Source organism: Emydura macquarii, unplaced genomic scaffold (assembly GCF_026122565.2).
Source record: "Emydura macquarii macquarii isolate MOO-44397 ecotype Brisbane River unplaced genomic scaffold, CSIRO-AGI_Emac_v2 contig_1790, whole genome shotgun sequence".
Lineage (NCBI taxonomy): Eukaryota > Metazoa > Chordata > Testudines > Chelidae > Emydura > Emydura macquarii.
The window spans coordinates 784308-810125 of record NW_027131927.1 but is presented as its reverse complement, the minus strand read 5'-3'; the positions used below and the strand labels follow the sequence as shown (position 1 = coordinate 810125).

Sequence of the window (25818 nt, the reverse complement as noted above, 5' to 3'; positions counted from 1 at the left end):
CCAGCCCGCAGAATTCCTCAGCACTCCCTCGCCAGGGCCTCCAACAAGGTTCATCTCAGCCCAAATCCCAGCTTGTGTTCTGGCTATGGGGCGAGGTTTGGCCTGCACCCCACTCCCCACCCCAGCACTGGCTCCGTCTGAGGGAGCCTCAGCTCTGGCGTGCAGAGCCTTGTGATCTGATCCCTCTAGCCGTGCAGTATTTTGACACACAGCAGCCAGCCAGCCCCATGCAACTCCCTTAGCGACCCACCGGGGCCTCCCATCCAGGCAGCAAACAAATACAAGGGCGGGTTCAGCGCTCGCCAGCGGGTGGTTGTGTAAGCGGGTGGCGCATGTGACCCGGGCCAGGCAGCCAGCTGTGAGGAATGCGGACCTGCAGCCAAGAAATCCCCAGGAATTCCCTCTAGGAACCAAGGGAAGGGATGCACCTGCCCGGGGGCCATCCGGGGAGGGTCGAGCCCCAGGAGTAGCCAAGTGGCCCTTTCTGGGGCAAGGGGGCCCCTGCAGATGCCACTGCTCCCATCCTGACATCTGGCCCGTGCGCCCCACACCCAGGGATCGGCACTAGGGTTGGCTGGGAATGAAGCCTGGCGCCTCAACATTTCCACCCTGCACCACTGTGTCAGGGGTGCTGGGTAAACCGGCTGGGGGAGCTCTTCTTGACCCAGCCCCTGCCAGCGCCCTGCCTCCAGGGTGAGAGCCAAGTCCAGCTGGGGTTGCCCCAGCCCAATGGGAGCAGTGGGGGGGAGGGAAGATTTGAGGGGGGATGGGAGACAGCTGAGAAGGGCTGGCAGGAGAGCTGCATGGGGCCCACCCATATTTTATTTTGCTCAAGGGCCTGACCCCCATATCCACTCCCACCTGCCCCCCCAACCCAATTGACAGTGGCCACAAGCTCCTCTCCACAGCTTCCAGACACCCCACCCCTTACCCCTGCCGGCAGGCCCTTGTTCACCCCCCACCTCCAGCCCCTTTGGCTCCTCTGCACCCCAACCCCGGCCTGCAGACACCAGTTCATCCCCAGCCCCAGTTTGCAAGAGCTAAACATTTGTCTCCTAGCAACAAGACTGAGCTTCCCCTTCTGGCTGTTCTTGTTTACCGGCCGAGCGCCAGGCCCTGGACGCAGGCCAGAGCCCACAGCTGAGCGGGGAGCGGCCGGGCGGCCTGGCAGAGAGCCCTGAGCAGTGGTTCCAGCAGCGCTGTTACCTTTCACCCACAACCCGGCACCCCCCCGCACGCACACCCCTGCCCCCACAATCCTGCACCCTTCCCACCCCTGCACCCCCCCAGCCCCCACCTCCCTGCCCCCACAACCCTGCACCCCCACCCCCACACACCTGCCCCCATCCTGCACTATACACACAACCATGCACACGCACACCTCGTGCAGCACACACCCTGCACAAACCTGCACCACATATGTACATAACACGACATCCCCTACATTTCCCCGAAACTTTAGCACACAACCACACCCTCCTACACCATACCAGACACTTCTACGCCACACGCTACCTTGCAACCCCCCCACACCCAGCCATAACTCCACCCCCACTCTAACCATACAGCACACCTAACAGCATCTCCACCCTCCCACATACACCAGGCACAACACAAACCCACACACACAAACCCCCCAAACCTCCACTACAAACATCCCATCCACCACACATGCACAAACCTGCACCACACAATCACCCTGATACACACACAGCTGTACATCCACACATAATCCTACACCACATAAATACACCCCAAGCCACACGGCCAGACACCCTACCCCTTATCCCTGCCTGCAGGCCCTTGTTCACCCCCCACCTCCAGCCCCTTCGGCTCCTCTGCCCCCCTGCACCACAGCCCTATACCACACATACACACAACTGCACCCCCTAAACCTGCACTACGCACACAACCATATCCTGCACACACACCCCGTACACCATCCACATGCAAATCTGCACAACATAACATACAATCCGACACTACACACAAGCCTACACCACACAAACACAGCCCCAAACCACACGCCGCTTCATCCCCCTTGCAAACCTGCACCATGACTCTATCCCACCACACACAAATCAGCACCACACAACCACACACACTAGTCTCACACACACACAGGACACTGCAGTTCCATTTACACATTCCCATAAAGGCAGAGACAATCACACGCACAGTCACACACAATAACACAGCCAGTCACATTGACACCCCCACACACTTGCTCTAGCACACTCACACGCACGTGCCTTTGGACACACAACACCTGCACAGAATCATACGTGCACAGACACTGTACACTGTCAAACACAACAGCACACCTGCCAAGCTGATTTGTGGGGTAGCCCCACTTAGTGGGGCTGTGAGGAAGCTCATCCAAAAGAACCAAAATCCCAGAAAGACCCACCCCAACTGAAGAAATTGGACCTGCATCCAGTGCTGAGACATCTTGTTGTTCCCAAGCTAAGTGTGATACAATCTCTTGATGGGGGCTCAGCATTTGTCAGAACTCCTCTCTGTTTGTAGGCACTGATGCAGCTGGGAATGTGCTCAGTGAGGGGGCTGATTTGGACATAAAGGTGTTGGGAGGTGCTCTTTAAAAAAAAGAGGAGCCAGGGTGTGAGCTGAGCAACCCTGAGGGAGGAGCCCAGGGAGCAGCCAGGCCTTGGAAGAAGGGCTGGGCTGACAAACCCCAGGGAGTGGGGAATCTGGGCTCGGAGTGGGTTGTTTGCAGGTTGGGAAAGGCAGGGAAAGCTGTTCCTAAGCTGAGACAGACAGGTCCGCTGACTCCTTAGCCACTTTTAAGGAGGAGTGGGCACTGTCTGGGGTTCTCTGCTCAGTTTCCCCTTCAGGTTCCCTTAGTTTAGCCCTTTGACCTTCACACCCGTTCCTGTTTTTTCATTCGTTGTCCCCTGTAATCAGTTGAGTCGGGGGCTCAGTAGCTCCTCCCCTTAGCCTGGGGGAGGAGCTTTTAGCTGCCCACCCATGTCCCAGAACCCAAATAGTAGCTGAGACAGACACACACACACACACACACACACACACTCCCTACCCTGCTGGAGCTTTTAGGCAAATCGGAAAAAAAAGGTTCCCAAGTGGTTTGGAGACAGCATTGAACTTAGTACAACTTGTTGGGGAGGGGGCTCAATTTCAGAGACTGGAGCCCCTCGGCCCCTGCTCCTGCACGCAAGGTGGGTCAGAACACAGGGCTCCTCACTCTCCACAATTAGATCCTCCTTTTTATGTGCCCTGTTTTTACAAAACACACAGATCTCCCACTGGGCCAGGTCCTAAGCGATGGGCAAGCAAATGACAAGTTACCTTTACAAACCAGAAGCGATTCAGTGACGGGTCCCAAACCCATAGGCTTAAATGAAGAAATCACCCTGGAGGGAGACACGGAGACAAAGACAGGAAGTTTTGTTTGATCACTTTTGACTAAGCTCTTGGGGCCTTTGACACCAGATACAACAGCACCGGGACCAATTCCCCGCATCCACGCACAGCCATAGCCCCCCACCACTCCTGGACAAAGCAGGTGAGAATCCATTCTGGTTGGGAAGCTGTTAAGACCTGCTTCCCCTCGTGCAGCTGAGCCGGGCCCACAAGGAATCAAACTAACCCCAGACGCTGATTCACCCTCAGTGAGTAAGACAAACCCCAACCCACACAAACATCAGCCCCCCCGCCACTCAATGGCAAGGTACCCAGTGCCATCAATGAGTGCATTGGCCTCATCGCACACCTGGAAGGTCAGCAGAGCCAGATGGTTTCTGACTCCTGTGGGTGTAGCCAGGGGCAAGGCTCACAGCTGGGGTTCCTGCACAGACAGCAGACCCCTCTTTTACAATGCAGGGGCCCAGATCGTGTGTTCCCATTGACTGCATTTGTAGCAGCACAGCCTGGGAAGGGAAGCGGTTTAATAACACCCAGCCCTTCTCTCACACTTTTCATCCACAGATCTCAAAGCGCTTTACCAAGGAGGTCGGTATCATTATCCCCATTTCACAGGTAGGGGGAACTGAGACACAGAGTGGGGATGAGACTGGCCCAAGGTCACCCAGCCAGAGCCAGGAACAGAACCTAGGTCTCCTGAGTCCAAAGGGCCCAACTGTGCCCTAATCCCCACACATGGGTCAGGCTCCTCTGGTGGGGTTCCCCTCTGCATTCTTCCAGCAGAGGGCAGGGTTTGCCCCCCTCTCCCATTGAAGCAGCTATAGGTCTGGATCCCCAAACCCCAGCACCCCTCCAACAGGATTCACTGGGGACACAGGGCCCCACCCGCTGACAGTGCAGCTCCATGGGCTTCTCCTGGGTAGTTCCTTAAATGGGGACTCCTAGCCAGGTGTGGTGCAGAGAAGTAACAACCTCAGGGGGTGATATCACCAAGGGGCTGGTGGTGGATGCCTGCTCCCTCCCCGTGTACCCCCTGATGCCCAAGGAGGCATCAGGTGGAGAAAACAGGAGACGCCCCGACCCACCCCATCCCTCTCCTTTTTAAATGCAGGGTCCCTTACCCATTAGACCCCCAGAGCACAAACACCCTAACCCTAGAAACAGAGCAAAGATGGGGAAATCCCACACACAGAAACCAGTTAGGAGACAGCCAAGGCTGGAAGGGAGTTGGCTGGAGTGTTGTCACTCGGCCAGGGGACTCAACCCTCCGTCACACCTGCAGCCCCACACCGTCAAGAGGGGGCAGCGATTTGGAGCAGCTCCACTGTGGGTGGGGGCACATTTTCAGATGGGTCAAGCGCCCCCAGTTCTAACAAGCCAACGGGGGCTGCAGCTTTCGGCCCTTGGACAATCGGGGCACAGCTCTGCGGGGTGAGCTAATCCATGGGGAAAGAGGAGCCATTCTGGAAAACACAAGTGGGGGGTTGAATTTGGGTGTCATGGGGGGGAGGGGGTTAAATTCATAGGCTCCAAGGCCAGAAGGGCCCATTGTGATCCTCTTGTCCTACCCCCCTTTAACACAGGCCAGAGGACTTCCCAAGTCCAAGGGGGTGTTGCTGGGAGTATGCTGAAGAATGGGTTTTTAATGCCCTGCAAGGGGGTCTGCAAGCTCCCAGCCCATCAGACACCTTTGTCTCCACAAAGCAGCTCTTCCCCCTTCTGCCCCTCCCTGGGGTCTCACGGCAGCAGCCCTTCACACTCGGAGGTCCCTCCCAACACCGGAATCCTCACGGCATGGCTGGTGCTCCCCCTTCCGGGCGCAGGACCACCCTGGATCCCTGCACTTCGCCAGCCGGAGTGTCGCAGCTGCCAGGTGGGGCATGGAACAAGGCTCAGCCGTTCCTAGGACGTGGCACTGCAAGTCCCACAAAATAGCCCGGTTTGCTTCTGCATCAGCATCCGACTGGCCCATGCATGCCCGCCTGCCACGGGACAGTGCCCTCACGCAGAGCATTTTAGCAGCTTCACCCCAGAACATCTGAACCTGACGCCCGCCTATCCTTGCTCTCCCTGTGTGCGCCTCAGCCTGTCATTGCTCCCATGGCGCACGTCACCCCTCCTGTTACACAGCTGCTCTCTACGCCTAGAATGGCCTCCTTATCCTCCCTCTACTGCTCCAAAGCACAATCCTCCTGCGCTTACCCTGTCGAGCTTAGAGCAGAAGGCACGGTCAGGCACACGGGCCCCACGTGGGTTATAAACACCTAGACAAAGAGGGCTAACCCCAAGGGGTGCCCAGAGCACCCTGCATGGCTAGCAGGGGGGCTGCTTTCACCAGCTTGAGACCAAGGTGTGGGGGGTGTCACTCAGGGGCAACATGATGCTCCCATCTCACCTAGCATTAACGTGCTGTCCCCTACCAGCCGGAGAACACTAGGCCAGAGCACCAGGACTTGCCCTAGAAGCCTTGCATGGCAGCAGATTGACGCTCACCCGATTCATGAGGCTGGGTGTCCCCGTCGCCACATGACCAGGAGGAGCGAATCCATGTGTCTGTCTCCTGATCACCCTCGCAGCGCATGGGAGCAGCCCGAGGCTTTGCACAGAGGAGGGCCAGGGATGGGAGGGCTGGAGAAGGGCTGCCCTGCTCTCAGAGAAGCCTGCAGTTCTGCCATTGCCTTCAGCGGGAGCAGGGTAGGAAGGAGCCATCCTTCAGTGGGTTCAGCTGAGGGGGCAGCGCCGCGAGTAGCATCCACCATGCAATTTGAGCCCAGATCCCCCAAGCCACAGGGTCCGGCCCAGCCCAGCAACATCTCACAGGGAACAGGCAGAGTGAGGAGTAACTGAGAATTCGGCAGCTTGCGTCCAACCTCCTGTGTGCCTACCCACAAAGGGATACCAGCCTAGCCCCTCACCCTGCACGCGCCAGGCCCAGCATTGCTGATCTCCCCAAGGATCTCTCGCCTGAGAATGAGATGAAGCTGCTTCTGGGGGGGGGACATGGTTGCTGTTTAACAGCCACACACCGATGCTGCAAAACAATTTAAGACAGGAAGTAAAGATATAGAGCCCAATTTAGAACAGGAAGTCGCTGTTAACAGCAAGACCTTCTCTCCTGCAGCATGATTTACAGAGCCTCACTAATTCTCAGAGGGGTTACTCCAAGAGGGGGAGGGACATGCCCCCGGACAGGCAGACTCAGCAGGAAGGCAGGGCTCCCCACCAGCTGGTCTGACCCATGCCAGGGACTGTCCCAAGTCTGTCTCGAGTCCGTGCCAGCTCAGCCCCGAACCAGCCAGCCAACCCACAGAGCTGGGACAGAGCCCTGCATCTGCGCCCCAGGCATGGCTGCCGTGCCTGGCCCTTCTGTGTGTTATCCCCCTCGCTGTGCCCCTGCCTGCCCTGCCCCCACCTCTATACACAGCCAGTATCTCCCCCCCCCCACATCTGTGCCACGCTATCTGCCCCCACCATGTGCCCCCCACTGACCCATGGCCCCCACCCGTGCCTCCCACAATTTCCCCACCAATCCTACCCAACCTGTGCCCCCGCTATCTGCCCCCACCTGTACCCCCCGCTATCCTCCTGACCCATGGCCCCCACCCGTGCCCCCGTTATCTACCCCCCGCTATCCTCCTGACCCATGGCCCCCACCCGTGCCCCCGTTATCTACCCCCCGCTATCCTCCTGACCCATGGCCCCCACCCGTGCCCCCGGCAAACCCCCCATAATCTGCCCCTCCCATACCCCCCGACCCATGCCTCCCCCCGCAGCGGAGCCGTCCATCGCGTGCCTGCGGCCGGCCCGCGAGGCGGTAAAGCTACCTCCCCCCGCCCGGCTCATCGGCTCAGCTCCCGCCAGCCCAGCGCGGAGAGGCCCCGCCCCCCGGCTCTCCCGTTGCCAGGGCAGCGCGGCTGCCGGGCAACGTAAACAAACCGATGCCGGACGTGATGACGTGCAGGGGATGGAACGCCGTTTCTACAGCGACGGGTGGGTTGTTTGTTCTGGACGGGCCGGTGGGTGCACGTGTGGCGGGAAGCGGCGCTACCTGGGGGAGGGGGTCGGGACAGAGAGGACAGCCCTCCCCACGGGTCCGTCTGTCCCGGTGCCCCCGCTCCTATTGGTCTGTCTGTCCTGGTGCCCCCGCTCCCACGGGTCTGTCTGTCCCGGTGCCCCCGCTCCCACGGGTCCGTCTGTCCTGGTGCCCCCGCTCCCACGGGTCTGTCTGTCCCGCTGTCCCCCACTGATGAGCCGTCTGTCCCAGTGCCCCCCCGCGGGTCCGTCTGTCCCGCTGCCCCCTCCTCCCCGCAGGTCTGTCGGTCCATCCCGGTGTCCCTCCTCCCCCGCGGGCTCTGTCCGTCTGTCCCGGTGCTCCCACCCACACAAGGGATGTCTAGCCTGGTGCTGCCCGTCCCACGGTCCCCGCAGGGCTGTGTCTGTCCCAGGACCCTCCTCCCCCGGGTCAGTCTGTCCCAATCCCCTGCTCCCCATCTGTCTGTCTGTCTGTCCGTCCTAGGGCTCCAAATGCTGCTCCCCCCCCCCCCCGCTGTGTCCGGGTGCCCCGCACTTTGCCAGGCCCCAGGCTGCCTCCCACGCGCCGAGAGCCCGGCGGCCAAGCCCCCCGCCCGAGAATCCCCGACCCCTACCTCGCAGGCACCAACCCGGCCAGGCTCCGCAACGTGTCCCCGGCAGCCTCGCTTCTCGCCCTCGGGGCTCGCCGCCTCCCACTGCCGAGCGGAGATCCGGACTCCCGGGCTGGGTAGCGCCCGGGGCCCCCAGCCCGCCCCTGCGACAGCGCGATGCGGAGCGCGATGCGCCTGGCGGCTGAGCTGAGCCGAGCTGGGGGTGGCTCCGGCAGGGCGGGCAGCCCGCAGCCTCCGAGGGGGGAGCCCCAGGCTCCTCGCACACTGGGCGACTCCTTCCCAGGGCTCTGCCCGGACAACGCCCCTTGCTCTCGGGGTGGGAGCTCGGCGTGTCCCGCGGGTGGGGAAAGGGAGTTGTGGGGGCCACTGGAGAACTGGGCAGTGCATTCTGCTTCACAGCGATAGCGCTTCCCGCGGCGGGCAACACACAGGGGAAACTGAGGCAGAGACCCGGATAAAGACTTGCTCGCAGGGAGTCAGGAGTAGAACCTAGACACCATGGAGCTTAGTCCGGCTCTAACCACCCCACTCCACTCCTAGAGCTGGGAACAGAACCCAAGAATCCTGATTCCCAGCCCACCTCGTCCCCCCTGCTCTAACCACTAGGCCCCACTCCTGCTCAAGGGTTGGAACTGAACCCAGGAGTCCTGACAGCTTCCAGCTCTAACCACTAGACATCACTTCCCTCCCAGAGCAAAGGATAGAACCCAGGAGTCGGGATGCCCAGCCTCCTGCTCTAACCACTGGACCCCACTCCCCTCCCACAGCAGGGGATACAATCCAGGAGTCCTGACTCCCAGCCCCCCTCGTGTAACCCACTAAACCCCACTCCCTTACCAAAGCCTGGGACAAAACCAAGGAGTCCTGGCTCTCAGCCTCCTGCTCTAACCACTAGCTCGCAGAGCTTATGTCTCGCTGACTGACTGGGGCTGTGATGACAGGCAGAGCTCCCCTCTGGAAGGACTAAGGAAGGGAGATGGGAAGTGGGAGCCCAGCAACAGCCTTCCAGCCAGGCATGAGTCAGCAGAGTGGAATGGCTGTGAACATACCTGGCCAGTGACATCAGCATGCTGTCAACCCTGGCAGTGTTCCTGCCCCCTACCATGCTGTGTCTCTGCCAGCCTCCCCTGAGGGCTGAATCACAGCCTGAGTCAATGCCTGACAACCTCGGGACTCCCCCTTGCCAGCCAGCATTCACCCCGGCTGTCCCAACCCCGGGTCACCCCGTTGCATCACTGCATAGTGAGTGAGTCAGCGCCAGCGTGAATGGGACCCAAACACAACACGATGTGCCCGGCCCAGCCTGTGGGGGGCTGACGGGCCCTCAGCAAGCCAGGCCAGGAGCAGACGTGTAGTAGGGACTAGGCAAAATAGATCCCACCGGCCTGGGATGTGACTGAACGCCCTTGTTCTAGACGAGGCTGGAAGGAGCTAGAACTGCTGGGTTCAGTCCCTGGCTGTGGAAGGGGAGGGAGGTCCAGTGGTTAGAGCAGGGGATTGGAAGTCAGGACTCCTGGGTCAGCTGTGAGACCCCTTCCTGCCCCCCACACACTCTCAGAGGCCACTGACTCCTCAAATCCTGCCCCCTCCCCTCCCGTCCCCTCACCACATACCATCAGGGAGAGTTTGTCCCATCACCGTGTGCTCAGGGCTGTGTGGGTGTCTGTGGTTACCTGCTGAACCCCCTCCCCCAATGATTTGCGAAGGGGACCCCTAGTAAGGGGTGAAGCTGGCTAATGGGATGCTGTAGCCCTATGGGCAGAGCAGTGTCTGCAGAGACCTAGGGACTCTGGAGCGAAGGAAGGGGTGGCTCTGGGAGCCGCTCACGCCCAGCCCCTCCAGACACAGCCGGCAGCCGTGGCTTGGCCTTTCCTCTTCTAACCTCGCAGTGCTCATTGCGGTCGCCGTGCTGTCAGAGGCCTGCTTGCTGCTGGGAACAGAACCACCATGAGTCACTGCTGCTCTTTCCAGGGTTTCCCTGGGTCCCCGCAGGCCGGGCTGCCCATGCCCAAGGGTCCCTGCTCATGCTGAGGTGGGGCTCAGCTCCCAGGGGAACCTGGGCTGGCCCTGGGCTGTGTGACTAGGTCCTGGTGCTTTCCCTCAGCTCGTGTTCAAGGCCATTGCCCATGACTTCAGTTCCTAGTTAAAGCCCCTTGGGATCCCTGGGGTTGGCCTGTCTCAGTGACACACCGCAAGGTTATTCCTGCCCTATGTCGGCTGCTTCTTCGGGTGGGATTGGGGGGGGGGGGATCCCCTCCTCCTGCTACCTGAGTCAGGCTGGGGGGAGTGGCTGGTAGAGAGACACCCCCCCCCGGTGTGAATGAAAGGGTTTGGCTGGGTGCCCTGGTCCCAACCCGGGCAGCGCCAGGATGTGCTCCGGCGGGCTGCCCTGCCGAGGGCTCCCATGGCTGGGCCTGGCAGAGGCCACTTCGAGGCAGGTATGGGGAGCTCTGCGTTTGGCCCCGTCTGTCCTTGCTGCTCTGCTACGCAGGGGCCCAGTCAGTGCCAGCTGGTGTGTCACATGGACCCCTGCCCCACCGGGAACTGGGCTGAGACCCACCCAATGTGCTGCCCTCGGGAGCCCAGCGGAGAGCCCTGTTTGGGTGGGTAACACGCTGCCCTGTGGCATTAGAGGAGGAGAGCAGTGTGGGATGGGGCAGATGCGTGGTTACAGCTGCCATGGGAGCAGATTGTGTGTGGGTGGGGGGGGGGGGGCTGCGTGTGACATTAGAGCAGTGGGGACAGTACGGGGGGGGCTGCGTGCGCCATGGCGGCAGTGTGTGATGGGAGGATGGGGGGCTGCGTGCGCCATGGCAGCAGTGTGTGATGGGAGGATGGGGGGGGACTGGGTGAGCTTTTGCAGGGACTGCATGTGGTGGGGGTGGCGGGGGGGGATCTGACCTTGTTTCTGCGCATCTTTGTTTTATTTAAAGGTAAAGAAATCCCAGGCGCTGAGCAGGCCCCTTGCCCTCTGTCCGTCCCTCCACACATCCCCCCCGCCCTTTGTCCGTCTGGTCCTTTATCTCACATCCAGACAACTGCAGCGGAGTAAGGCCGCCTGGAGTTAGTCCCTTCGGGGCCGGGCCCACGTCCGCTCAGCTCTGCAGAGCCCGCGCACGACAGGGGTCCGGGACAGCCCTGCCCCACACAACACATCCCACTAAGAGCCTGGAAGCCCGGTGTCTCGGCCCCCATGTTGCCAGCACTGCAGGGCGGCTGGAGACCGGGCTATGCTGGGGTGCCAGACAAGGGAAGCTCTGCAAACTGGGGCTGGGTCTGCCCAGATTTCCTGGCTGGCTCGTTAGCCCCTGGCTGCTGATGGATGCAGACAGTGGAGTGGGACTGGGTGGCGGGGAGGCTCCTCAGAATAACCTGCCACGGCAGCGTCCCGTCTGCCATCGCTGGGACACCGGGACGAGCCAGCGGGTCGGGGGTTCTATTTGGGTCCCAGGCCAGGCTCCGCTTCAGGATTATTCACGTCTGACCCGCCAGGCCCTGTCCCGTCCCTCGCTGCAACCGCAGCCTGGCATGTCTGCGGCTGCCACTGTCCTTCCCTCCATCCTCCCCATGCGCAGCCTGCTGCGGTTATGAGCCATGCTCTGGAGAATGTAAACAGCAGCCGGGTTCAGACAGCTCTTTCCAGACACCACCCGGCCCCGGGGAATGAGCTCCCCTCTGACCCACTGGGAAAGTCCCCCTGCGGGGGCACCAAACCTGGTTCCTACCCCCCCCCCCCACTTCTGCAGGGGGGAAACCGTGCTGGCACAGCGGGGAGCCTGCCCCACAGCACCCAAGGCTGTGCTTGACTCTGCCCCCTGGTCACCCCTATTGCCCCCCAGGCTCAAAACAACCTAGCCCTGACGCTCCTAGCCCTCCTAGTTTCCCCCATCCCTGCCTGGATTTTCAGGGTTTGGGGTAGTGATGCCCAGGTCTCCAGTCTCCAAACATCCCCCCGGGACTGCAGGGGCACGGGCTCCCTCAGAAAGAAGCCCTGTTTCCCCCTCCAGAGCAACACTCACCCCCAACTTACACTCTCAGTGAAACGAGGCAGTCCCCAGTGGAGGCTTAGGGCCAGCTCCTCACAGGCTTTTGGGCGCTGAACTCCCACTGGGACTTCTCCTGCTATCCCAGCTACCCTGCTGCAGAGGGTGCCCTGCCCAGAGATTAGGGGCCCAGCCTGCAATGCTCCCTTGTGACCCAAGGAGCCCCCCACCCAGGAGGCAGACCTGCACTACATTGGGCTGTCGTGAGGGACATCCATGCCCACTGCAGCCAGCCCTGCCCCAGCGTCACCCTGCATACAGGCACGATCCTAAATGGCAGGCTCAGCTGCCCCTCGGAGGCCATTGCTGCAGCTCGGCCCCATGACGGGCCCAGGGAGCTGCTGGGGCAGGGAGGAAGGCTCCCTGGAGGGGGTGCGGCTGCTGCCCTGAGAGCAAGTCTAAGGCCCCTGGGCAGCAGGATTAATTTGTCTCATGCTTCGAGGAGCTGTTCCCATGCAGGACCCCTGGGATGGCTGTGTCATGGATCCGCAGGGTGGGTGCCATGCCCCAGCTTTGGAAGAGGCTCTGGGAGGAACCCTTCAGCGTACCAGACCCCCTAGGCTTGGGAGCTCGCTCTTCCTCCAGGGCGAGCCCTGCAGCTTCACTGCTCCCTTGGGCTTGACCCCTGGGCCTGAGCTCCACGAGCTCCGCTCAGCGAGTCCCACTGAGACAGACCCCTGCCTGAACGCTCCTCGCCCAACATGTGCAGGACACTCCCACGGCGTTCGGGTTATTCGCTAACTGGAGCACAGCCGAGGAAGTCCTGTGGCCAGCGAAGAGAACTGAAGGCTATAACCCAGACCCTTCTGGTCAGCCCAGAGCCCAGCCACGTTGTAGTGAACCCCTTGGTTCATGCTCTGCCCGTCTCTCCCTTTGACCTCCTTCATCAGACGCCAGGTGAGAGCCCAGATTCCTTCCAGCAGCCAACTCTTCTCTTATCCCCCCACCTCACACCTGCCCGGTCCTTTGTTCTCCACCCGGGGAATGTTGCTCTGCCTCCCTGCCAAGAGGTGGGGAGATGCCAAATCCCTCCAGGTCCTTGTCAGGGCAATGGGATTTGCTATTGTCTTTTCAAATGCTCCAGTGAGATGGGGACCAACGCCCAGACAGCTAGGTGACACCCACACCTACGTCTCCTGCCCTGCACCGAGAGCAAACCACCTTTCCACCCACTGGGTAATGACGCAGGGGAAACTGAGGCACAAGCAGGCCTCATCAAAGTATTACAAAATATTCCCACTTTGCCACAGGCTGCAGCCCCTGCTACATTGCTGGAGCCTCTGGGGGGGAAGGCAGTACGCAGGCTGGGGCCCAGAAAGGAACCTGCTGCCCAGATGGGCTGCCCCTTGTGATTCCTCACCCGGAGAGATCAGAGGTGGGGAGGCTGCAAGCCTGTCACCTACCAGCCAAGGAGAAGCGAGGACGACACTGGAGGCTGGGCAGGTTGATGGGAGGAGGGGAATGGGGTGCTGGGCCGGGTGGCTGGGGTGCAGGGAGGTTGGATGGTGGGGTGCTGGGTGTCAGAAATGGGGGGCAGGGAGGGTGGATCGAGGTTGGTCACAGAAATGCCAGTGAATGGCACTGCTTGGATCAGACAATGTCTCGGCCCCTTTGCCCAGCTCCATGAGGGTTTCAAGGGTCCCGCTGCAATTGACTTCCATTGTTCTTGTTAGGAAGCCCTAAAAATCCATAGCAAAGGGAATCCCCCTGGGGTGAACTTGACCCAATGACTTAGTTCCTCCCCCTCCTGGAGTGAAAGGCAAGGGGCGGGGCAAGGCTAAAGAAAAAGGCGGGGGTGGGTGAGAGCAAAAGCCCCGGCTGACATCTCTGTGGTGCATTAGACCGTGGGTTCAAGTGACTAAATATTAACCAGATGTTGAGCAACTGCTAAAACAAGCCGGCATCTGATCCAACAGGCGATTAGCAGCCACAAACAAGTGGGAAGATGAGCTTATTTTAAACCCAATGTGTTTGTTCCTCTCTCCCTGCCGTGCTGCAGCCCACCAGCTACTCAGCAACCTCTGCCCCCTCTTGAGGGGGACTCACGGGGACTAAGGGAAGTTGTACATAAAATAGCCTGCCTCCGAACGCTGCACGGGGGGTTCGTTAGTCAGCATCCAAACAGTGAGTATTCTAGCAGTGCTCCGCGCTTCCCAAACCAATTCTTATCTGTACGGTAGGGCCTGGAAATCCCATTGTGCCAGGCACTGTGCGCACGGAACGAGAGACAGGCCCCGTCTCAAAGAGCTCTCAATGTAAACAGACAAAAGGGTGGGAAAAGAAACATGGGCCCTCTCCAGGGACTGACTTACCCCTGATCCCCCAGCAGCAAAGCCAGGAGTGGAACCCAGGCATCCTGAGTCCCAGGTGTCTCTCCACTAGGACACGCGGCGACATCTTCGGCCTCCTTCAGCAGGGACGCTGAACCCCCACTGCTCCTGGTGATGTGGAAGGGACATCATTATACACCCAGCTTGGTGCAGGCGGCACGCTCAGACCCAACGTTCACAGGAGGTGGGATCTCTTCTTGGGAGACATAAGACTCACAGCAGCCCTAGTGCAATCACTTCCCACTGGCAGAGGCCTGGCATATGAGCTGCACAGGGGACTTTGGGAAGATTGGGAATGGTAACAGGAGAGCAGCAGGTACCAAATCAGAGCCCTCAGATTCAGGATCAGCAGCTCCCACACTGACCCTGGGCAGACATGTGAAATCAGTATGGAAAATGTTATTTATGAAGCCTGGGAACTGGGCCATGGTCAGACAACAACACGATGATACCCTCTTACAGCTAGCCAGGGGAGATATCCACACCACACACTGAAGCTTCATGCCTATTGTCCTGGAGAAGCCAGAAGACCCGGTGACCTAGAGACCTGAAATATTTACTAGCGTGACCAGAAGCTGGAATCAGGGAATTCCCAGCTGAAGGCAGGATCTTATTACAGACAGGGCGGGGGAGCAGCATGGCAAGTGGCCCACAGACAGCGAGCCAAAATTCAGCTGCCTTGTGTCTAGATGTTCTTGGAATAATTTATCAGCTGTCCCTGTGGGGGTCACACATAAAAAAAAGGGGTGGGGGAGGCTAACACACACATCTCCAGCTACCTTGCTCCAGCTAGCCACAGGTAGGTAGGCAGCTGCTAAGGCAGAGAAACTCAAGTTATGAGTGAGGTGTTAATTGAGCCAATTGAAGCACCTGTAAACACCCCCCCACACACACCCTCATCCAAATAGAGGGAGCCTTAAAAAGGAAGCCAGCGAAGGTTTTGCAATTCCTCACCCAGAAGCTGAGCCTGCCTCCCTGGGCCCCTATAGGGAGAGCCCTGTGCAGTTACAAAATTTTTCTCTGCATCTGAGCCACAGATTCAGCTCCACTGCCTGTCCCCAGCACCCTCCAGTTTGAGGGCTCAAGGCTCTTTATGAATGCTGAGCCTCACACCTGGCTGGGAAGGTAGGTTGTTAGGATCATCTCCCCTTTGCAGCTAGGGTGTTATTTGTATCACCTCCCTTTGCAGAAAACCTAGCACAGAAAGGAAGAGACTTGCTCAACATCTCCCAAGTTGTTTGGGGAAAAGCTGGAACAGAACCGAGGAGATATGGCTCCATCTCCCTTGCTTTAACCACGGGGATATGCAGCCCTCCAGAGAGGAGACCACAACCCAGGAGCTATGATTTTTTGAGTCCTCCCTCTTGGACCCCCTAACCTATGTTCTCGCTCGATTTCCCCCCCCCCATATATATATATGGGGGGGGGCAGGCATACCCTGTACACCAGAAAGAAAACAGTCAGAGCATATGGGAAAATCAATCCAACTTCTCTGCAAATTGTATGCTGGGCAATTCCACTGAAGTCCAGGTAGGTGTGAAGATCTGGGCAGATTTGGCCCAGACACACACAGCCAGCTGGCCCTGGCTCTGGTGTAACCTGTCCTGGAAACATTAAATATTCCCCCAGCCAAGGATTTAACTGTCCAGTTTCCCAAAGGAGGGGGGGGGGTTAAGGGCTGAAGAGCCAATGCCAGAAGCTGGGACTGGATGACAGGAGATGGATCACTCAGAATTGCCCTGTTCTGTTCATCCCCTCTGAAGCAGCTGGCACCAGGTGCTGCTAGAAATGGGATACTGGGCTAGCTAGACCATTGCTCTGACCCAGTCCGGCCGTTCTTAGAACTGAATTCCAGGCACGTTTCTGGAAGCGCTGTATCCTGGGGCAACTTCTCTCCCTGCCCCCAGTAGAGAATCAGCCCAAGTGACCACCCCTGGCCCTAGAGGTGGATGGTGAAACTCCAGGGGGCTCGGTTCGGTTTTTAAAAACCCGGGTAAGCAGATGTTAAATTCAAGCCTGGAGGGGGGCAGGGAAGGGCATTTAAAGTGCTTTGAGATCCTGTAATGGATCAGCTGTGCGGCTGGCTACCACTAGATTGCAGGGAAGTCGGGCGCTTGAGGGGAGGCACAGGCTGGCTCAAACCTCCCGACCGGCACTACAGGGGGCAAAAGCCGGGTCAAGCTCCAGCCCAGGCAGGAGCCGGCTGGGAGGGGGCTTCTCCCAGGGCAGCTGATTCCACCGTTGTCCTCTAGGGGGGTTCTTGCCCCCCCCCCCCCGGCCCAGTCACAGAGGGGACGCGGGTGGAATGCTCCCGAGCGAGTCCCATGTGCTCCCTGAGGGGGCTGGGGAGGGGGGGGTCTCCGCCGCGGGAAGCCCCCCCCCCACGCTCTGTTTGCCCCCCGCCCCCAGGCTGCGACGCGCGGCAGATCAAGGCCATTTCTAGAACGATAGTAAAAGTTTCTATTAATACCCAGTCCCGCTCGCCAGCAGCGGCAGCCCCAGCCCGGGCGCTGAGAAAGGGATTCCCTCTGACGTCCTCTGCTAGGATACCAAACAAACACAGCAAAGACAAGCCCATATATGGCTAAGTGCGTCACAGGAACTCCATCTGGGCGGGGCCAGGGATCCCCTCCCCTTTAGCCCCTCCGATTGCCCCTTTCCCCCGGGGGTATCGGGGCGCCCGGCGCAGGGGCACCTCAGAAGGGCCAGGGCAAGGGACAGGCTGAATTTGGGGCCCCGGGGTGGCCCCTGTGCCTAGTTTCGGGGGAATGGGGCGGACTCTTCCTGGTTACGTCAGGAGGGGGCCGGCCCCTCTTGTATAAATAGGGAGAGGCTCGGGCTCGGAGCGTGGTTCATTCATAAGTTGCGAGGGGAGCCGGAGTTGCTTTACCTAGCCGGGAGACGGTACGAGCTGCACGGGACAGGGCTCCAGGGGACCCCAGCGACCTCCCCCCGCCCCGATCTGTGGGGCTCGGGCCTGCGAAGACGCCGCCTCGCCTTTGGATTGTGCTGCCTTGGGGGGGCTGCTGGAGTATTTCGGGGGATCGGTGTTGAAGTTGCCCTAGTAGCTGGGAAGGGGCTTTGGACCCCCCCCCCCACACTCTTCCCCGCGGATGCTGCTTTGAGGGGAGACGCTGCCTGGAGCAGGAGGCTCGGAAGCCCGGAGACACCCCCCTCCCCGTGCGCCGATTCCAGGGCCGGAGCCCCGCGGCAGGGAGCTGGAGGGGGGGCTGCTGAGCCGCGGCCGGCGGAGCTCGTGACCCCCCTCGGGAGATGCTGCTTTGTGGGTGAAGGAGAAGAAGGGGGAACCGCCGGGCCCCGCTGCCCTGCCCGAGCTGAGCGGCTCGCACCCCGCGGCTGACGGACTCCGCTCGCAAACCGGACTTTGCAGCCGCTTTCGCTCCAGGTCCCGCCGGCTCCCCCGCTGCCCCGGGGTCGCAGCCTTGGCTTCCAGGCGCCCCCAACGTGGCCACAGGCTCCCCCCTGTGCCCAGGGAGATGTATCAGGGCTTCCCCGGAGACTACGACTCCACCTCCCGGTGCAGCTCGTCCCCTTCGGCCGAGTCCCAGTACCTGTCCTCGGTGGATTCTTTCGGGAGCCCCACGGCTGCCGCCGCCTCGCAGGTAAGGGGGTGTCTGGGGGGAGCTTTTTTGGGGGGGGGGCTGTAGGATGAGTGTCACGGTGCCCGGGGGGGGGGGGGCGATGGTATCGGGGGGATGCCCGGCGGGGGGGGGTTGGTGCCCAGGGGCGGGGGGCGGGCGATGGTGTCCGGGATGCCCGGGGGGGGGCGATGATGCACAGGGGTGCGGGGGCCCGATGGTGCCCAGCAGGGATGGTACCTGGAGGTCCCTGTCCTCTCTCTGGTCCGCGTTCCGATTTCCGAGCGCCTCCTCCTCCGCCCCCCCCCCCCCAGCGTAACGCGCCTGGCTTGGGGAGAGGGACGTGGGGAGAGGGGGGCGGAGTTGTGCGTAACGTGTGACGCGCTGGAACCCTCCGTGCTGACGTGAGGCACGCACGGCGTATTCCCCCGCCCACTCTGGCGCGCGGGTTTATTTTGGAACGCGGAGGCCGCCCCCGTTGCTAAGGGGCGGGTGAGAGGAACTGAGTTCGCTGATTGGCCAGGCGGACCATGCTCCCTCGTTGCGGGGGGGCCCCGGGGGAACATGCGGGGAATGGAAACGGAGGAGGGGCTGCCTCCCCGTGCAGCCCATAATAATCCGCACCCTCGAACCCTGGGGAGTGAGGCGCCCTCATAGCAACCGGGGTCCTGTGCCAGGCCGGGGGGGGCTGTCACTCAGGTGCCCCAGGGGAGATGCTGCCCCCCCCCTGTGTGTGACACCCCCGTAGCTGGGGGGGGCAGGGTCCCCCCTGTGTGTGACACCCCCGTAGCTGGGGGGGGCAGGGTCCCCCCTGTGTGTGATGACCCCTGTAGCTGGAGGGATCGGTGGGGGGGGCAGGGTCCCCCCAGCTAGCTGGTGGTAGATCTGGAGCGGGTCGCAGGATGAATCCCTTGTTGGCTGCTCGGGGGGTGTCTGTGGTACCCCCAAAGGGTGATGATCAGAATGCTGCTGCATGCACAGCCCTCCCCCCCCCTCCCCCCCGCAGCTCTGTCAGGGGTGGAGACGAGACCCCAGCTCTTTGGGGCTGAGTGGGTGCAAGGGGCTCCCTAGCCAGGATTCTCTGCCCCACTCAGTGGGGCGCAAGTTGCACCTGCTCTGCTGTGGGGCCAGTGACCCTACCCGGCACAGGGCAGAGCCCTCAGCTGGGGGGGGGGGCAGCCCCTTCCCTGAAGGATGAGGGGGAGGGCTCACTCCTCTTCTCAGCAGGCACTGGGCACCAGGAAGCCCACAGTGATGGGGGCAGCTTAGGGTGACCAGATGTCCCGATTTTATGGGGACAGTCCCGATATTCGGGGCTTTCTCTTATATAGGTGCCTATTACCCACCCCCCCACCCCCCATCCCCTCTCCCGATTTTTGACACTTGCTATCTAGTCACCCTAGGGCAGCTGGTAATGTCATGTCCCCTATCAGAATACACCTGCTCTTGGAACTGGCTGGTAAACTGGCAGCTTGGTGGGCCATTTCTCTAAGCATTGCCCGTGCCCGTCTGCCTCCACGTCTCACTAACAGCGTCAGTGGGCTCACCTCGCCCACTGCACGTATCCCTGCGTTATTGCGAGGGCTCAGGCTGGGGAGAGAATCCCACGGTCCGATCTGAAAGATATGCCCCACAGAGAAGGGAGCGTTATTTTTAGGCTTGTGCTGACCCTGGCGCTCAGAGGCCTTGAAAAAGACCAAAGCTTGGAAACTGCAAATAAACGTTTCTTCTGCCCCAAAAAAGAGCAGCCCCCTCTGCTTCCTGGAGTCTGTGTGTGAAACACGCACAACGCCCAGCTCATGCACCGAAAATACAACTGGCTCTGCCGGAGCCTGACCTGCTTTCTCTGCAGAGCCATTTATAACTGGCCCCTTTGATCCAGGGTGCCCTGGGGTCTGGTTACCTACAATAAACCAATTCAAGAACCAGGGCTACTTGCATAGGAAAGGACCCTTCTCCTAGTGGCAGGGGCTGGTGAGGGGGGCACGGAGCCATTTGCTTCTAGCTGGGTAGCTGTGGGCCTGATTCGAGGTGCGAGCGTGGAATGGGCCTGGAGTATCTCAGCCCGATTCCTGGACAGGTGCTGGCATTAAACCACCCCCCAACTTTTGTTAACTGTCTCTCCATTGGCCTTCCTGGATGGGATGGGTCACTGCAATTGAATGCACGTACGCCTTGGCCTCAGGACGGGGGGATGTCTGTACAGGGCAGGGTTTAGGCGCCGCCTGCACGTAGGAGAGGCCCAATCTCCAGAGCTGGTCATTCAGCTCCGTTCCCCAGCCGCCGTCATGAGGGCAGAGGAACGTGAAACCCACTGCAGGGCTTCAGTCTCCACGTCAGGCCTGACCGCGTCTGCTGGCAGGCGCTGGCTGGTGGACGGGCCTGTGCGCTAGGGTCTGCCTGCCCCCTGCATCGCTCATTGCTCACCCTGCTGGGTCACGGGGACTAGTGGGGACGGGGGGAACTCTAACCCCCCTCTCTAGGAGGCTGGCAGGAGTGGGCAGAGATGCTACAGGCCAGGACTTGGGGGGACGCGTTCCTGCCGTGCCCTTGCCCACCCCCTGACCGTGTTCCGTGCCCTTCCGTTTCAGGAGTGCAGTGGCCTCGGGGAGATGCCCGGATCCTTCGTGCCCACAGTCACCGCCATAACAACTAGCCAGGACCTGCAGTGGTTGGTGCAGCCCACTCTGATCTCTTCCATGGCTCAGTCGCAGCCTCCAGGCCCTCCGGGGCCTCACCAGCCGCAGCCGCCTGCCATGGACCCTTACGACCTGCCCGGGACCAGCTATTCCACCCCAGGGATGGGTGCCTACGGCGCTGGCCCCTCGACAGCCGCAGCCGCTGCTCCGTCGGCCCGCTCCACACGGGCTCGGCCCCGGAGGACACGAGAGGAAACGGTGAGCTGGGCGGACTTGGGGGACATTCTTCTTCTGTCGAACTTCCTCTGGGGCACCAACAACGAGGTTACTAACTCCATCACTTACCCCCCCCCCTTCACCGCCCCCCTGCCTGGGGCTTGCCCGCATGTTGGGAGCCCCTGGGAAGCAGGGACCCTGGTTAGTGGGAACCTCACCCAGCCCGGTAGGGCAGGGGCACCCTGCTGCCCGTGCCACCGGCTCTGCTTCTCTGCCTGTCGGCAGCGGGGAGCGTGCTTTCAGCGGGATCAGGTGGGGCCAGAGGCCAGCAGTCCCCATGTTAGAGGCCTGGGTGCTGCACAGAGCCGTGCGGCTAGGAGCTCGGATCTGCTGGGTGACCCGAGCCATGACACGCCTGCCCCAGCGGGCATAACCCAGGGATTCCTGCTGCCCTGACGCGGGCTGCAGGGCCTTGGCGAATGCAAGACGGATGTGGCACCCAGGGGTGCAGAGTCTGCCGCCCGAGGCCTGTGGGGAATGAAAGCTCGTCTCACCCAGCAGCTGTCTAGTCGCGGAGCGCTCGGAGCAGGACGTCTCCATCGTGGGTGGGGGAGGGAGGGGGATCCGTACAGAGGCCAGGGACTGCATTGGCCACGTAGGCAGGGGCTGGCAGAGGCCCTGAACACGAAGGGGTGTGGCTGGATTCTCTGTGCTGCATGGAGTGGGGGAGCTAGGTTGGGAAGGCTTTGGGAGCCCCTGGCTGATCAGAGACCCTTGGTTCTTGCAGCTGACACCGGAGGAGGAGGAGAAGCGACGCGTCCGCAGGGAGAGGAACAAGCTGGCAGCGGCCAAGTGCCGGAACCGGCGCCGGGAGCTGACGGACCGACTCCAGGCGGTGAGTGTTCAGCCTGACCCCTTCCCCGGGGCTCTGACTCCCGGGCACAGCACAGCTGAGCGGTGAGCTCGCTCCTTCCCCTTGCCCAGAGCTGCAGGGTTGGGTCCCCGTTCTGGTGCCGCAGCCGTCTGGGTGCTAGCTGGCGGCTTGAGGGGAGTGTCTTGGCCGGCTGTTCCTGGGGCAGGCTGTGCTTCCTCTGAGGAGGAGGGTGGGAGTCTACAGGGTCCTTTGCTATGGGGGAGACCGGCCAGGGCTGCCACCTCCGAGGTACAAAAAGCAGGACACCTAGGCTGATCCAGCACTCAGCCAGATGTCCCCGTGCACTGGGCATCCTTCTAGATACCCCAGAGCAATCCTGGGAAAAGCTGGGCAGGCTGCAGCCTTCTCCTAGCATCCTGTGTAAAACAGAACAGCCCCTTGGAGCAGGGACAGGTGCGGCACTGCCAGGGTCAGGCACCTCCTGCTGCTGTGCATGCACCTGCTGGGTCTGACTCCTTTGCCAACCCTGGGGGAGGGGGGGGATATCTGGGGCTGGGGGAGGGGGAATCTATTCATTCCACCAATGAAATGCCTAAAGTGTGGGGGTGGGGAGCAGTTGAGACTGAAATTGCTACTCCTAGATGAAGCGAAGCATCAATGTGCTCTGCAGCCGTGCTGGGGTGGGGGGGGGGCACGTGGCTCTCCGCACAGGGGAGCGGACGCCCCAGTTGCGATGATCTGGGGTCCCTGGCGGCCTGCAGCCCCCCTGCCCTCTGCTGACCCCCCCGCTCTCCCTTTCCCTCCCTTCCAGGAGACCGATCAGCTGGAGGAAGAGAAGGCGGGGCTGGAGTCCGAGATCTCGGAGCTGCAGAAGGAGAAAGAGCGCCTGGAATTCGTCCTAGTGGCTCACAAGCCAAGCTGCAAAATCCCTTACGAGGACATACCCGAGCTGAGCAGCCAGCCCGGCCCGTCGTCGGAGGTGAGCTCTTTGGGGGTACCCGTTAAGGAGGACCTGTTTGGACCGGCTGCCTACCCGTCTGTGCCCCTCCATTACCAGCAGAGCCTTGGCATGCCGGCGCCGGGCGCGCCGGGCCCAGCGGAGGTAGCGTTTTCTAGTTCTTACTTTACGCACGGTGAGCCGCTGAGCGACCCGTACCCGCTTAACCCTTCATATACGTCTTCGTTTGTGTTCACCTACCCAGAGGGATCAACCTGCGGGGCCACACACCAGCGGAACAGCAGCAGCGACCAGTCCTCGGACTCCTTGAATTCTCCCTCGCTACTCGCTTTGTGAAACACAAACCGCACAAAGCCAATAACACCCGCACGCACAAACGGGGGTGTGTGTGTGTGTGGCGGGACACGCTGCCAACCCACAGCCCCCGCCCCCAGCCTGCGGCCGCCCTGCCTATATGCGCCATTAGTTACCGGAGGGGTCGGCGCGGGGGCCCCCCCCCCTCCACCTCCTCGCTTGCTGACACTCGTGGGGACTTTGATTGTTTTTAATCTGCCTGGAGGAACAGGACGCTTTTGGCACCGCCGCTCTGAGCCGGGATGGATTGATTACGGAGCTGGACCCGGCTTGGGGGGTGCTGAGCCCCCCCGTCTGTCTGTGTGCTAGTTTGGGGGAGGGGCTGGGGGCAGCAGATTGTGCGGCGGCCCCTTCCCCCCACCACCTACTGTGAGCATCTGACCAAGGGACGTGACCGTGCGGGGAGCAGGCTGGGCTGGGGGCCAGTTACACCCCCTCCCCCCTTCCATTGGGCTGCTCTGGCCTGGCACCCTGCATTGACTCACTTCCAAAATCCCCACCCGCCCTCCGTCTCCTGGCTCTGCAGCCCTGGGCCGTGCCCACCCTGCCCAGCCCCTTGCCGCCCCCCCAGGAGGAGTGTGGCTCTGGCTGGGCTGGGGGCAGCTGTGGAGGGAAGTCCTGGCCCAGAAGGGCCTGAGGCAGGGGCCGTGTCCTTGGCTGCCTCCACTCAAGGAGCCGGCGCACCAGCCCCCTCCACCCGGGTCTGAGACAGAGCCCCATGGCCTGGGCTGAATGCCCTGAGTGCTGCCCCTTGGCTCTCCAAGCCGCCCTGCCCCTCAGTCTCTGCCCGTGGGGGCGCCGGAGCCTGGGGCTGCAATGCCAGGTGGTGGCCTCATGCCCGTCCCCCTGAGATACTGTGAACGGCCCTGCTTGTGTAAAGCTCCTGCTTTCGCTGCTGTCGTGAGCACGTGGTGTGTGTGTGTGTTCGCGCCCCTCTGGACCCGCGTCATCCCTGCCTGCCAGGGCCAGTGAACCAAGCTGGCTGAGAGGTCTCCCTCCAATTTCCAACATGCATCTTCCACCCCCCGAGGGCTTTGACCCCCATCATTACACCCCCGGCTGTTCTTTGCTGCCATCGTGACATCTTCCATTGATTTTCTACCCCCCTCCCCCAAGCCTCCAACAGCCTGGGCCTGAGGATGCTATGGGAAAGAGACCACTGCCACTGCACCCCACTGCGGGCCCTTTGGGGCTGGGAGACTCTGCACAGGCCATAGCCTGTCCCTGCTGGCAGCTTTAAGCTCTGAGCTCCCGCCGGCTCCTCGGGGCCTGTGTCCAGCCTGCCCCATGCCTCCTCCAGGAGGGCCTGGCATCCCTGCCTCTCCTGTGGTATCTCCCCGAGCATGCAGAGCCGCGTCCGCCCGGCCGGTCCCCCCCTGTAGCTAGCGCCTGCGTTGCGTGTAGACCGACCGCCCCACCGCCGCCTTGACCCGTGCCGCCTCCGTCCAGCTCCCGTCGCCACCAGCGCGTCGCACGGGGGAGCCGTGTCGCTTCTATCGCCGGGGCGCGCCCCCTGCCAGCCGCTGCAGCTGTGTGCAACGTTCCGTACGCTCGTGACCCAGCTTTGCCTCTGTTTGACGTGTCGATGGGCTCTGGAGTGGGGTTTTCTGCGGCGTTTTGTGTGTGGGACACCAGTGGGGGATGGGGAGATTTTAATTTTTTTATTATTATTGTTTTTTTCCTGTGCTGTATTTTTTTTTGTGACTTGTGTTTATTGGGCAGCTGGGGGGGCCTGGGGCAACAATACCCAGCGCCCCTCCCGGCCTGCGCTAACCCAGCTGCAATGTGGCCAATAAAAACAGCTTTGAAAATGCACTTTATTTTTTTAAATTAACTTAAGGGTCTAGTTTTCAAACTCTTTTGTGAGCAGCGGGTCACGCCAGGCAGCGTCATCTGGGCTGGCTCCTTCCGCATTCCCTTCAGCGCCCTTTGCCCAGGGGGCAGGGGACCCTGCCTGAGAGACTCAGCTGAGGTTTCCAGGGGGAGATAGCACCTCCCCTTCTCTCTGGGGTCACAAGCGCCTTTGATCTTCCCCCAGCTGCTAGCACACACCTCCCCTGGCCCGTGCGGGGGCACAGGGGGTGGCACTGAGGCCAGCTTCCTCCAAGGGTGGGGAGAGCAGGCTAGAACCTGGGCCGAGCAGCGAGGGACCCTTCCCCCAGCACTGGTGGGCTCTGGGGCAGCGCGGGAGGGTACCCCTTCACTGCGTATCCTAGGGCTGCCCAGTGTAGCAGGGTTACGGTGGGCCGCGGCAGGGGCTGGGCTGGTGCATCTGGCACAGGGACTGGTGCCCGGCTTCCGTACCCTCAGCTGCAGCCCAGTTCCAGCCAGCAGCCCCAGTTCAGCCAGGCCCATGGGAAAGATGAGGAAGGAAAAGGGTCACGGGTGCAGAAAAAAAGGCCCCAAGCAGCTGCTGGGGCAGTTGCCGGGCAGGGCCGGCCGGACGCAGCTCCCTCCGAGTAGCTGTGCTCCAGGTGCCCCCCTGGGTTGAAGTACTTAACTGGGGAGGAAACGCCGGGGCGCGAGGGGCTCTTTAACGTAGAGGAGAAAGACAGCAGGAGAGCCAGGGCCTGGGAATGCCTGGAGCGGCGGCCCCCTTTCGTTATGAATTGCAGCCACGCCCTCCCCGCGGAGCCAGATTTTCCTTTTCTTAAAAACCCTCGACAGTCACGATTTGCCAAGTGCTGAGCCAGCCCCTGCCAACCAGCAGCGGCCCCAGCCTTGCAGCCTCGCCCCCTCCCCCCCTTCTGCCTTGCTGGCAGG

At 61.3% G+C, this 25818-nt stretch overlaps 1 protein-coding gene and 1 long non-coding RNA gene across 3 annotated transcripts in view; one reads left to right on the top strand and one right to left on the bottom strand.

Moving 5' to 3' along the window:
• Nucleotides 1-18313, bottom strand: part of LOC137158718 (uncharacterized) — a 22261-nt gene extending 3948 nt beyond the window's left edge. The window contains exons 1-3 of the long non-coding RNA XR_010921469.1: nt 18255-18313; nt 14398-14523; nt 3325-3389 (exon numbers count right to left, since the gene is read on the bottom strand). This is a non-coding gene — a long non-coding RNA (uncharacterized lncRNA). The remainder of the gene's footprint in view (nt 1-3324; nt 3390-14397; nt 14524-18254) is intronic.
• On the top strand, nt 17272-25818 carry FOSB (FosB proto-oncogene, AP-1 transcription factor subunit). 2 transcript variants are annotated; one of them, XM_067556536.1, is made up of 5 exons: nt 17272-18038; nt 20606-20911; nt 21657-21764; nt 22555-22845; nt 22946-25818. In XM_067556536.1, exons 1-5 carry the CDS (start codon nt 17913-17915, stop codon nt 23009-23011), a joined length of 897 nt encoding a protein of 298 aa, XP_067412637.1. In that variant the 5' UTR covers nt 17272-17912; the 3' UTR covers nt 23012-25818. The 2 variants fall into 2 exon arrangements, with proteins under 2 accessions (XP_067412637.1, XP_067412635.1); XM_067556534.1 differs by having other exon boundaries at nt 22555-25818.